The sequence below is a fragment of the Nipponia nippon genome, unplaced genomic scaffold (genome assembly GCF_047370975.1).
Source record: "Nipponia nippon isolate SJK-2023a ecotype South Korea unplaced genomic scaffold, ASM4737097v1 scaffold_6, whole genome shotgun sequence".
Classification (NCBI taxonomy): Eukaryota; Metazoa; Chordata; class Aves; order Pelecaniformes; family Threskiornithidae; genus Nipponia; species Nipponia nippon.
The window spans coordinates 83,286,716-83,300,649 of record NW_028262380.1 but is presented as its reverse complement, the minus strand read 5'-3'; the positions used below and the strand labels follow the sequence as shown (position 1 = coordinate 83,300,649).

General features: G+C 42.9%; 1 protein-coding gene across 8 annotated transcripts in view; it reads right to left on the bottom strand.

Annotated features, from left to right (window-relative positions):
* The window catches only part of BMP2K (BMP2 inducible kinase), a 65,779-nt gene that overhangs the window by 12,183 nt on the left and 39,662 nt on the right, over positions 1–13,934 (bottom strand). For 6 of the 8 annotated variants that reach the window (XR_015699772.1, XM_087736866.1, XM_087736867.1 and 3 more), the window contains 4 exons: positions 13,666–13,761; positions 12,735–12,922; positions 10,497–10,654; positions 4,320–4,433 (listed from right to left, as the gene is read on the bottom strand). Coding sequence is in view for 7 of the 8 variants with exons in the window: in XM_087736866.1 (XP_087592992.1) it covers positions 4,320–4,433; positions 10,497–10,654; positions 12,735–12,922; positions 13,666–13,761 (556 nt within the window). In the remaining variant the exon portion in view is untranslated. The remainder of the gene's footprint in view (positions 1–4,319; positions 4,434–10,496; positions 10,655–12,734; positions 12,923–13,665; positions 13,762–13,934) is intronic. The other 2 variants (XM_087736869.1, XM_087736872.1) reach the window with 1 other exon arrangement.

Below are 13,934 nucleotides of genomic sequence, written 5' to 3'. Positions count from 1 at the left end.
AGCTATCGCAGCAGAGTCCTTTCAGAGACGTAGTGTGCCCAAGCCTCCGGACGATCTCCCTGGTACTGCTACCTGGCACGCAGCGGGCTGGTTTTCTGCCAGATCCACGCAGCTGTGACTAGCGACTTGCATACCGCACCACAAAATTGCGCTTATTCCAAGACAGACACCCATAATGATCATTTAAAGACATGACCAAGTCTTTGAGTGCAGGAAGCCGTAAGGAAGGCGCTACAGAACTGAACTTGATTTTCTCACCAGTCTCTGCGCAGGGAGCACGCATGCAGCGACCGGGAAGGGGTTACCTCTGTACCTTAGAAGAAATAACAGTGACTTGGTCAAGAAGCACTGTGTCTACAGTACAGAAGATGAGCTTCACAAACATTCAGTAGAACAGGTAACCAGATGACCTGAGCTAGAGCCTTGTCCCAATAAGACACGCCAGAAGAGCGCTCCCTGAGATTCTCCGTAGGAGCAAAATGCTTAGCAGACAGCTTCAGCAGCCCTTGTGAAGAAATTCCAGTCAAGGATTTCCCAGCATCTCCACTTCTCACACAGTCCATCCGTATCATTTTGAGAGTTACCTCAAATCTTCTGTTACTTCTCTCAATTCCAGTATTGAGCTGCGGGAAACAAAAGGCAATCTAGCCCAGTTTAATCCCAGAAAGAATTAGTGTAAACAAACATAAGATGGCAAAAGGCCACTGAGTACAACTCACGAGCAAACTGTACTATAATCGTGACATTCCCTTCTTACAATGGGAAGACAGCAGAAAATGGGTGTCTCTTCTAAGAGTTTCTGAAACCCTCAACTTGATGTTAACAAAGGACGTTACAAAACAAGCTTGTTAACACGCGCTGCAATCAAAAGCTTCCATTCCACAACGCTGACCGCAGGAGCCGACTTTTCCTCTGTCACCATCCAGTGTTTCAGGCATTCAAGAACCAGAACCTGTTTTTCACATGCTAGGTGCCTGTCCTAAATGCCTCATTAGTGGCTTTTCAACCATGCTTTCTTCTCTCTTCCTCATTGAAGAGCATTGTAATTCTTTCTCAATCCAGTTTTCTTTTCCAGCCGTCTCGAGTTCCAAGCCATTACTATTTTCCACAAACATTTAGGCATAGAATCGTGTGCATAGCAAGTTTACACATAGTACTTGTGAAAACACGTTTAATAGGACATACACCAAGCGTGAGTAACCCTAAGCGCTTCTACACTGTTTTCCTATCAACTATAGCAAGAGGGACCAAGTACCACGTTAGTTCATTTCACACAGCTATTCGCCCTCTGCACGGCATGACAAGTGCCATTCACGGTGTTGCCAGCTCTCCGTTTTTACCTGAGAAGAATAAGCACAGAAGCTCTGTTGGATAAGCAGCCTTCGTCCATCCAGTTCCAGGCTCTCCTTTCCGGCGATCCTTGCAGCAGCGGCGGCCTGAAACGCACTCAGCTCCACAGGGAAGATCCCAAGGGCTCACAGCTCTCAGCAACCCTTGGTCCTTTCCAGCAATGACAAAGGGTTTCCAGTTTCAACCTCTGCATCTCCCTTGCACCACCTTCCCAGACACATATAAACGTACCTGATAGCACTTATGTCACTGGACTACCAGCACCTTATGTTAAGTTGTCAAGTCAAAAGATGGTATGTGATCTTCGGCTTCTTGCTGCTATCTCACATCAGACAACAGAATTTAGTCAGGAATTTAGTCCAGTGCTGCTTTCAGCAAAGAACCCTTAAGCCTCCAAAACAACAGAAATAATCAGCTACAGTCCATATACAACAACATTTACCAACCTGAGACCTGTGTCTCACAGAAAAAAAACAAAGCAGGTTGTTAATACAGTAGAACATATCTTCAATAGCAACTGTCACTTTGGAAGAAAGTAAAATTTTCTTTTTTTATTTATTTTAAATAGTCTGTATTGATAACATCAACACTTGATCTCATTATAACTCAAGAAGTCTACATTCAGTTGTCAGAAACCCGGTTTAACAGTGGTAACACAATCCGACTTTGCGCCGTAGAGACGCTACTCTAAGGAAGCGGAACTTCTGCTCTAAGCAGACACAGCCAGCCTCTCCCCCGAACGCCGGGTTGTGCTCAAGGTATTCAACCTCTGTTCCACTTCCTATTTGGACATCTTCCCTCTGATGCCCTCAGTGAGGTACACATGTGCTTTACTTCTCAGTTCCATCTTTCACAATCACAAGGAACAAACCAGAAAGAACATATTATACAGGAATGTTCAGTACAAGAGGAAATCCAAATATTAGGGACATTTGTCAAGTTTCGCCAGAACACCCTCAACTAGAAATAAAATACATCTGAAATCCTCCTTTTCTTAGTTGTCTTACAACACTTCATTTCAAGACATTTCCAAGAAGAATTCCGTGGGGAAAACAAACCAGCTCTTAAAAGACCTATCTTCAGATTTAAAGATTTATCATTTCAGATCAGTTTGCTAAGTGTAATTCGCTGTTAACACAGAACTAAGAATACCTTCCTTGAAATCATGCCAGTATGTACACTTGTTTCGATTCCAGTTACAAGTCAGTAGAAAAAAGGCTGTTGAACAATATATGATTTTTTTTTTTTTTCCACTGAAACAGGTAACACAAGGTTGACTTGGTTCACAACCAAGTCAACATCTCTCAAGCAGTCTGGTTTTTCAGTCGTGACTGAACTTCATTTTTTTTCCCCCCTTAAGAGAAGGCATCTCCCCTTGTTTTTTAGCATTTCAAGAATTAAAGCTTGGGTTCACGGTAGCAAAAACAAACCATATGACATAACACAGTGAGGCCATTCATTACCATCTAAGCTATAACTATTTGAAAAGCAGCAATGAGCAAATACATTTTTAAGACCTAAGGTGAGGAAAGAAAGAAATAATCCGTAGACACACAGGTATCAATTGTCAAGACAGGAGACTAAGCACCTGACAGTCACCCTCTCAGATGAAGCATCAATACTACTGTTCATTTTGCACGCGAATTTAGGCTCACCTATAAAACAAAGCAACCTCTTTAATGCAGACTCTAGGGTAAATCCTTCCCAACTGCCCCCTATAGACTGTACCTATAGAGCAACCATTTCTTCACTTCAGAATTGCTTTCACACTGTATTCAGGTAGTGAATATTACCAGGATGACAGAAGATAAACTTGTCCTTTCTGAACGAGCAGAACAAGAAGAGAAACTAAGAACGCAGTAATAGAGCAAGCAGAACTAATTCAAGTCTTCCCAACTACAGGAGAGGATACGGATGCAGAGGTGTTCTTACAAATGGCCTTGCAGAACACAAGAGCGTTATGCTGTTCGCTCTTCACCACGTACGGTACAACAGCACTCGTGAGCAGCAAGCAGCCCGCGTAGCCAGGCTTCAGGAACGCAAGAGGCAAGCGAAAGGAAACACGGATGCTGACTTAGGTTGACCCCGAGTGATTTATTGTAAGGCACGTTATCTGAGCTTTTGAACTTCTGTGGGAACAGTTTTTAGAAGTCATATTAAGGCACCTTTATCACACAAGCGCTCTCAGCAAAACTTAGGTAGGCGCCTAAGTGGCTCCGTAAATAATTGAAGCTCTTTTTTTCCCACTTCACTGGCAGGTAGGCTTTGCTTTGCCACAGGTACCAAAAAGAAAAAAAAAAAACAACCTTAAGTGCTGATCAAGCAAATGTTAAAGCTGGCAATTAAGTTGCAGGATGATGCAGTTTCACATTCACAGTCAACGTTGACATACAACCGTATTTTTACTTCCACCCAAGGTAAAAATAGCCAAAGCCGAACTGAAACACAATAATGAATCCCTCCCTCCTCTCCAAATGTACAGACAACATTAGATATTTTGGTTGTTTTGACTCAATTTGCACCGAAACTACGCATTAAACAGAGCAGAAACTTACAGTCTTAACTTGGCTGGAGAACTGAACTAAAGGAACAGCATGAGTTGGAAGCAGACTACAGGCAAGGAGCGAAATTTGGGCTTAGCAAGTAACTTGCCTTTAGCAAAAGCACTCCTGGTTCTACGCAAGTGATTCACACTGCACGGGCCCAATGTAATTGCACCGCGAAGCCTACGGAGTCTGTACGCCGTGCAAGTACCAGGAACAGGATGCAAAAGTATTTTTTAATTGGAGGTAATCAACATGAAAAAAAAATCTCTTCAACCCATCTACTGTCATGAGACAGCTGACACCTTAATCATTCTTTGGTCATTTAACCAGATGTACATACTTCAACAGATACATATATATATATATATATGTACATACGTATACATATATATACGAGGTAGTGATGTTACAGATGTAACTTGCCTGGGTGAGAAATGAAAGGAACAGAACCAAAGGGATCTTCAGGAGGATTTTTCTGTGGAGCAGAATGTGGCTCCACATTCTTATCTGAAGATGCTCTCCTGTCCATCAGCCTGTCTGTAAAAAACAAAACGAAACAGAACAAAAAATAAAATAAAATAAAAATGGCAGGTCTTATGCCTATGCAAAGATATCTACTGTATGGGGTGAGGGAGGAATATACTCTCAGTTGCGGGGGGGGAGGGGTTGATGTTTTAAAGATATCCTACATCTTGAATTCATACTTCTTGATCATTCAGGAAAATTCACCTGCACAAACCCATGCTTAATCCCCTGTCCCATCCAGAGCAGCATGTATTTGGTGATGGAATGCTTGACATGAGGATCTCTCTTACATGTTATGTGCAGCCTGTGCGCTCTGTAATAGAAACTACTAGTCCTCCGTGCTATTGAGGTTTTCAAGTCAGAATCACCCTGCTATCTAACACATAAAATCATTCATTTTGTCCAAGTTTTGGCCAGCCTTTGCCAGAAAAAGAGAGAAGTTGACAATCACAGCAGAAGAGTTGGGAGTACTTTTTATTAAGCATGTAACATCTGTTAGTAATTAAAAACAACTTGAGTGGCATATAATATAGAGAAATGTATTGTCTCTGTTGTATGGTCTTCGACCCTTAGGAGTGATTTAAAAAAAAAAAATCTTTTTTTCTTTTTTAAAGGAGACAAAAGGTTTTTAGCAGTCAAAAATTCAAAGCAGTAGGAAAAGAACTTTTTCTGTCTACGCTCTTATTCTAACATTGCTGCCAGCTTGAGATCGAGACCACCCCGCCCAAGCACCCTGCGGCCATTCAGGAGGGTCCAGCAAGGCCTGCCAGCCCCTCAGCACCACCGCCCTGACAAGGCGCTCCGCCCTCAGCTAACACCCTACCTCCTCTACGCAGAAGACACAGCATTTGCCTTTCCCCTTTTTTCACAGCAAGCAGCTGCTCCGCCAAGCCATCGGCAGCACAACCTTCTTGACCATTTGCCACCGCAGGGATGCCGCTGAGCTGTGCCCTAATTACCTACCCCAAGCTACCTGCACATTTCCTATTCAGTCCTTCAATACAGCACCCAGGAGGCTTCCCTAAGACAACCAGGGACTAGGCAGCAAGCTCATCTACTTCAGACAGACACATTAACCTTGCATACAAAGCCCAAGCGTTTTGAAATGACATGCCAGTTTTCACAGACAAGTGTTCTGCTCGTATTCGAGTGTCCGTGATGTCAACTATCTTAATCTTACCTACCGCTAGACTCCCCAAAGAAATACAACCGGGACTTGTTCCACTACAGACAACCCCTACTTAAAGTAGAAGCACAACTGGGGGCTCCTAGTGCAGGTTAAGTAGTTGCTCTCACTTCCACATATACAGATCAAAATAGGCAGAGACTAACCCACCTGAAAGAAATTATCCTACAGCAACACAGCCATGCATAAGAGAATACTAGCCGAGACGCACAACAGACTAGCAGCTCCGTGTTTTATACCATCAGCTTTGAGCCTTGTAGACAAACAACTGCCGAGCATCACATCCAACAGCAGTACTTACTCCTGATTCTGAACAGTCATACCCACAGTTTTTTCTCTCCTCAGGGAAGAAGGGATTGGTTTTAGGTTTTGGGGGTTTGGATTGGTTTGGGGGGGGGGAATTCTAGGGGGTGGGGGGTTTTTTTTTTGCTTACTTGTTTTTTTGTCGGGGGGGGGGGGCTTTTTTTTTTTTTTTTTTTTTTTTTTTTTTGTTTTGTCTTAGAAGAAATATATGTGACCTTCAACTTGCACCTTTACAAATGCAGACTGAGTGAGGGATGCTTTTGTCCTCTTCTCCCCAGTGTCTCACCTCCAGAGGAAAACCTGTTCACTGACTGGTGTACAGCTTGCAGGCAACCAAGCTCTAGAGGAACTCTGAAAGGTGCAACAACTTGAACTACCCTTCAGACAGTCCCTGCAAATGCTGGCACGCAAGACTAGGCAAGTTCAAGCCCTCAGATGACTATCAGATCTCCCAACTTATGCGGCAGAGCTAACAGAAAACAAAACTGATTTAAATGCTAACCATGCAAGAAAAATTAGGTACAGTGAGTAAATACAAGGTCCCAACTAGTGCATGGCACCTAGGCATATACGTACTGGAATACACTTCCCTGGAAAAGCAAGGTCAAAATTTGTCCGTTTATCGTGAAATCTAAGCTATGGGAAAAGGACAGTCTGTTTTTCCAGTCTTCTGAGGCACAAGTGTCATTTGTCCACCGCATAACAAAATCCGCTTCTCTTCGTCAGAGAGTGCTTGAGAGAAATGAGACGGTGATGGCTTCTCCAGCTTCACACGCGCAGAGGCAGATCCAGCGGGGCTGTCGGTATGAGCCTTTATTGCGCTTCAGATGCAACTTCCTTCAGCTGAAGATCCCAGGTTTTCCCCTCACTGAGTAATCGCACGCACGCAGCCCCGAGCGCCGCCAGAGGCGCGGTCACACGGCACGGCGGACCCTCCCGCAGAAAAGCGCGGTTATTGACAACCACGAACACGGAACCCGAGCCCAGCTGTTTCCATTCGACTCGGGACTTTCTGAGGCACGAGAAGCACTCGTCCACAAGGAAAGCCTGGTGAGAACCAGAGCTCTTTCCCGCAGAGATGGCCCAGGTAGTGCCTTCATACTACACACACTGCGAAGATGACGAGCACCGAGCTTCGCAGGCTTTGCGCCCACAGGTCTCTCTGTTGAAGCACCGAGATGACTCCCAGCCTAACACGAATCTTTGTGCAATTCAGTGCGAAGGCTGTGCTGGTATTTTTCCCCAGTGAGAAAGACGACTCATTTTCTCGGCTCCCAGTTCTGCACAGATGAAGTGGTTACAGGAGCTGTTTCTAAGAAATCCATTTCTTCACAACGTTGTCAGAATCTCAGCATCACGCGCTGCTTCTGGACCGCCATTAATACCGATGGTAACGACAGACGAACATCAGCGTACACAAGAACCAGGAACTCCACCCTGTAACTCCACATCAAACTCCTCCGCAAAGGTGCTCAGTTCAGAAATCTTCATTCAATTGCGCATTACCTTTTACTGCAACTCTCATCTTTTTACTATGAAAACTTTCAGGAAGCCTAAGCGAGGTGTTCTGTTCTATGAGTTAGCTCCCTTTTTGAAGGAACAGTGATTAATCATCACAGCAATAACATCACTGCACGCACTACGACATTAAGCTACTAAATGTGTGAAATCCAACGGTAACGTTAGCCTGACAAATAATGATGACATCTCAATCCTCTAACAAAGGCTGTGTATACTTACTCACTCATATATTACTGTCACGAACACAACAGCTTTAAAAATATTTGACAGATTTAAAAATATTTTTAATTTATAAATAAAGCATCAGCTCAGCAATACAAACCCGGCTTTCAGAAGCAGAAAGAAAGGATTAATGTTTAGAGTGCTACTCAGCACCACGTAACATCACAAAGCGACAAACTTAAACAACACTGTTCAGGAGTTACGAAGTATGGGACTGCCATCGCGTTTAGTAACAGAAAACATAACCATTTATCAAACCCGTATCTTCAATTCTCCTTCCTCTAGATGGCAAAATGATTCACAGTAAACTCAAAAATTGAGCGAAAAAAATTACTTAGTCGTAACCAGCAGTTTTCTCTCATCAGAGATAACCTACCTTTGAAGAGAATTAAGCCTTGACCCCTTAAGACACATCTGAGGAAATCCCAGGAAGCATTATACAGTTAATGACAATTGTATAGGTATAAGCCTTCATTGTACAATAAATCTCTCCATTTCTCATTAATCCACCTAAGTTCGACAAAGTACCAGCAGGCAAAATTAAGTATAAATATTTTTGCTTTGACTGCAGTCAAGGCATTGACACTGCAAGGTAAGTTCATACCATCTTTGGCACAACATCCTTAATACCAAAACACGAAGTTAAAAGGTCTTTCAAGTCTTGCATGTATGTATCTCTGTGTACACACAACCACACGTACACTGAGACTAAAACTAGCCACGCTCCCCCTCCGCTGGACCTCTAGCAGGCATCAAGCCTAAGGCCTCAGAAAAGCTGTAACTGTGCCTCATGTCGTGTATGAACAAGGCTGCCATCTAGTGTACTCCTGGTCAAGCAAATCTTTTTTTTATTTTTACTTTTTCTGTACTCAAGTGACTGAAAGAACCCTAACGCTGGTTATTACTAAGCAAAACTATGCTGTTACGTTTACTTCTCTGATGGACTATATGAAGTTTATTATCACATCCACTTCTTCTGTGCATTGAATTATCTCTGCTAAGAGGTGAGCCGAAAACATGCTTAAGTAGATTTGGTCTTTCAAAACTTCAGACTATTTTCAGACATGTAGTACAAAAACTGAATAATGGAATTATAGGAGCAAACTGTTCTTTCTGCTGGAGATTTAGAGACAGCAGTTAGCAGCACTTAGCTCCAAGTTCTTCCAGCCTTTACTAAGTCCAACTGTTTGCACACAATTCCGGATTTTCACCGAAAGGGCGGTCGGGCACCGGACCAGGCTGCCCAGGGCAGCGGTTGAGTCCCCATCCCCGGAGGTATTTTAAAGACTTGTAGACATGGCACTTAGGCACATGGTTTAGCGGTGGACTTGGCAGTGCTGGGTTAACAGCTGGACTCGATGATCTTAAGGGTCTTTTCCAACCTAAACAATTCCATGATTTTCTATTTCTCCAGCTTACTAGAACCAGCCTATTGAGCTACTCCAGGCAAGCGCATTTCTTGTATAGCATTCTCCAGCTTTTTTGTAAAGCCACTTGAAATACGTCCTTGGTTAATGTCTTCTTCTATACTTCGATTTTTTTCAAAACATGTGGCTCAACCAAATCGATCTCCAAACTTACCATAACCGCAGTCAGCAGTCCAACAGTCAGTTAAAGATTCTGGAAATGGGTAATGTTGTGCTGACTTTTTGGTTCAAGCTAACCTCCTCCAGATTCAAGAGCGTATTATTTCAACAGGCTTCCAAGGCTTCATTTGGAAGCAGCACGCCTACAGATATTCAATTCTAATACTAAATAATTTTGAATTCTGAACTTGGATTCGGAAAGAATGCTTATTTTTCAGCTGGTACATTATTCATTTTCCCCAGCTACCAGGAAGTCATTTTCCTGTAAAATGTGTGCAGCTTACATCCACGTCTCAAAAATAGGAGTCTTACTTGATCAGCACGGCATACAAGTGAAAACAATCAACTAGAGTTTCACAAAGAAAAAAACCAGTCACTTAAGGATTAACAGGTAAGGCTCATATCTCATTCAGCTACATTTAAGGACACAGAAATCCAAGACGACGACTCAACTGAAGGCACAGGGTTTTTTTCCATTTCCAATTTTTTTCAATTACTTGAAATTCAGCTTCACTGCAATTTTAATTGCAAGGAACTTGCCGATAGTCAGCCAAGTATACACAACCTGTTTTTTGACATTGTCACATCTTACAAGTCTCACTAGTAAGTCTGACCTTGACAAAACCAGTTTTCGGAAGAGCATCTAATGAGCATGTGTCAAGCCATTAAGAAAAGGAAATAATTCCAAGTAAAAACCATGGCGATAACTGACTTGAAGAGGAAAAAGTTTATTCAACTATTGCCATATCAGAACAATAAAGCAGCCCTTACACATAGCCACTCATCAAAAAGGACATTACAAAACATTAACATAATGTAAGAGATCAATTTTCTTTCGGGCATTTTCAAAGGACGTATCAGACCCACAGAATCTTCTGCTCTGGTGTGCAAGAAAAAAGCTGGAAAGGAATAAAGCAAGCAGCCACGCTTTTCTTCCTATCTGACAACATACCTCTGCCGTTCAGAGCTTCTTGACAATCAAGGTGACACAAGCGGTATTTAAGAGCTAAGATATTACCATTTCTGCGGTATTTGAGCCAGTAACTACCGATTTTAGACAGTGAGTTCCTATTGCACACATTTTCAAGAAGGGAAAGGAAAGGAAGAAGACAGGCCCAACTCTGCCCTCAAATGCTCAGAAAGAATTCTCTGTACACAGACCGCACGGCCCTTCCACAAGACAGGTGTTGGAACTGCTGAGCAACTACAGAGCCCTTAGCTACTGTGAAGCAAAATAAGCCTTCAAGCGTCCCTTACTTGATCTTAGCAGGTCAAATTCTCTGTCCAGCAGCTCCTCCTCTGTCAGCTTGGAAAAATTGTCCTCTCCAAAAGGGTTCCAGCCTGACATATCAGGTGGGTTATTGATGCTCTGCTTTGGGTAACTGGCAATTGCTTCAGCATCAGGAATACCTGACCTGTAGAGTCAGTTCATGGAAGCAAATAAAGAGAAACGTTACTGGATTATTTATCAGGGTGAAAACCTATGACATACTTCAGCATGCCAAAATACTACATACAAGTAACACACACGCATTAATAGCTTATCCCAAAGGCATACGAAAGCTATTTTAAGGGAAAGCGGATCACTTGAAATACGGGGTTTGATCGCACCATTTCCGTATGCGATCCCTGGACCTTTATTTTTCAATTTATTAATTGTAGCCACAGCACAGACTCTTTCACCAAGGCGACATGCGAGGGCAAAAACTGTCTTTCACCTGTAGTCATTTCTATATTGCCATAGGAGACTACCTTGTTTTCCTGAAAAAAAAGAGCCTCCTAAATATGTTAGACGTTTTCATCGGTTCTCTTGATTTTTCAGATTATTTTTTCTTGGCACATTAAGTGTTTTTGAATCCTATATCCATCCAACTGATACAATTAACTTAACCAGTTGACATCACAGCTTCTGCTTATATTTGTCTTATCTAATAAGGATAGGGAAACCTTTGACCAGATGCATTTTTCCTTTGATGCTTGTTTTAGCCAATTACACCTACCGCTCCTCTGTTTGTCTGAAGCGGACTGGAAAGGCAGCTATCAGCCAGGTACTGCATGATAACTGGTTCTTCATGGCCAGCTAGGCTCTGCTGGCCCCACCTGCAGCCCCGCTCCACGTGGAACCATCTCTTCAAGGCCAGAGAAGAGGGAAGGGGCTCATTCCTGTCAGCTTGGGTGCTGCCATCCCACAAGACTACTGGCTCTTTCTCGTGAGAGAAGGACAACGTGCGATACAATGCAATGCATTTACTATGTCAAGGGGAAAGAAACTCATCACCCCTTCCTTCAATACAATAAGTCATATTTTTTGTTTAAAAGATCCATCTTATGCATTGCAAACCATTGCTAACTCCCAGTCATTGACTTGCAGCTGAACAGCAGGATCAAAATCTTCAGCCAAACACACAGAAGAGAAACGGGAAATATACGTATTTACTTTCAGACTGGAACGATTCCTTTCAGAAATTATTTGTGACTTAAGTACTCTGGCAATAGAGCTGACCGAAGTACAGCTGTTAAGTCTCAGATACCGGCACAGAAGCGCAGGACGAGACTCTCTGCTAGGGATAAGACGACCTAATTGGCGAGATGAAGCCAAGCGGGTCACAGTGACACATGATATTATATCGATCCCGCCTACAGCGGGCAAATATTTTGCCTTTTGCTCTTTTCAATACACGGTAACCTAGAAGAGACCGAGACTGAGAGCAGCACCTGAAACATGTAAGCCACAGCATTAACTGAAAGCCTGTGTCAAGGCTGACTGCACCAAAGACTGCAGCTCTCCCACAATTGCAAAGGACTTCTTTTGCAATACAGTATAGCAGGAACCTATATAAATGTATAACCTAGTTCATAACGTGAGTGAAACTGGACAAATCTGTGATTCCCTTATTTTTAAAATCAAAAAAAAGGAAGGGTTTTTCTATTCCACACACTGTTTTTCATAAGCGTTCAGGGGAAAATCATTATTTATTCTATTTTATTGAGCAAGGGTAAGTCCACAAGCCCCTGCAACAGGACCACATCGCTGATGAGGTGTACTCCATCATACAACGTAGCGAAGTCAGACCGCCGAGCAACAGACACAAGAGTTAGAAGCCCTAGCAAATGAATATATATATATATACATAAAACTTCTCTTAACAGAGTGTTTGAGATGACTTTCACACACCAATAACCTCATTCAACATCGGCTGCTGACCATCCTAAGCAGAGTGGTTAGCAGTCAGTTACTGGAATAAATCCATGAACAGGAAAAACGGGCAGACGGGTTCTTGAACAAGCTTTCTCAGGCTCATCTGTTCACAAGTTAAGTGTCCTACTTTCCTCCCAAAACATCCTTTACCACTCAACAGCCACTATCCAACTGCTTTAAGTAATAGCTTACTATTGAAGCACGTCATTTGTGACGAAAGGATTCAGCAGCGCTCACCGCAAATAGCAATGTAAGCAATAAGTAACCCTCGGGTACGTTTATCTCAGAATACTTGCCTGCTTGCAGGGTAGGGAGAATCTGCCACTGTTCCAGCATGCACTGGAAGCGACCCAGGGTAGGAGATTAAGGCTGGTGAGAAGTCTTGTGGAGAAGCGATATATTCAGGAGACCGCGCCTGTTGCGACCGCTGTTGCTGCTGAGCAAGCATCTGCTGCTGTAGGAGAGCCTGCTGATATTGCTGCACCTAAGTATGACAACGATCACATTACCACAATTCACGTGGGCCAGCGTCCATCTCGTCTGCTAAGTAACAATATCGGCCTTGCGGCCCAACGCCCTAACCACCACCACACTCCAGAACAGCTCGGTAGCTTCAGCAGAAGCAAGAAGCCAGACCTGTCCGTTATACAGGTAAAAAGAAACTGCCCTGACAGGTCAGCAACACCGTTTCTCTCTCAGGTTGCAATAATTACAGAAAGCTAAGTATATGCCACAGCAGCAGCAACACATTAGTTTTCATCATACCCTGTTCTTAAATATTAATCATCAATATTTCAGGACAATTTCTCCTGACTTTTGAAAAACATACTATGCCAGTTAACTCTCTTGCTTTTCAAGTAGGAATTTGATGCCAGCACATCTTCTAGCGCTTTGTACCGTAACACACACGTGTTGCTGTGGTCACCACTGGAAACCTTAAGCACAAAGTATGTTTCAAATTAGAATAGACCCGCCTAATCAAGTTTAGGATATATCCCATCCCATTAATACAGAAGTGCAACTCCAGATAAGCTTTTGCAACCAAGTTTGGGGTAACTTTTTTTCCCTCAACTGAGTATCATTTTAGATGCTCAACTTGACACTATTTATCGCATCCACAGCTCATTAGAACTACGGACAAACTTCTCTTACTCCATCTTCGCAACAGACTTAAAAACACAGCACGCATTCTAAGACCGTACCATCTACGTTCCATTCTTGACGTACCATAGCAGGATACTGAGATTGGGAAGGCTGCTGCTGGTACACAGACTGCATCAACAGCTGCTGCTGGACCATCTGCTGGTGCACTGCTTGTTGATACTATAGATTAAAAGAAGAAAATAGCTTGAAGAAGTCACGATCCCCCCTTTAGAAACATCCAGATATTTAGAAGAAACATCGATTAAAATAACACTTCTGTGACTCAACAGCATTTTTCCCTGAAGACATCACATAACGAAGAATCAGCTTGCAATTCAGTCACTGCATTTTAA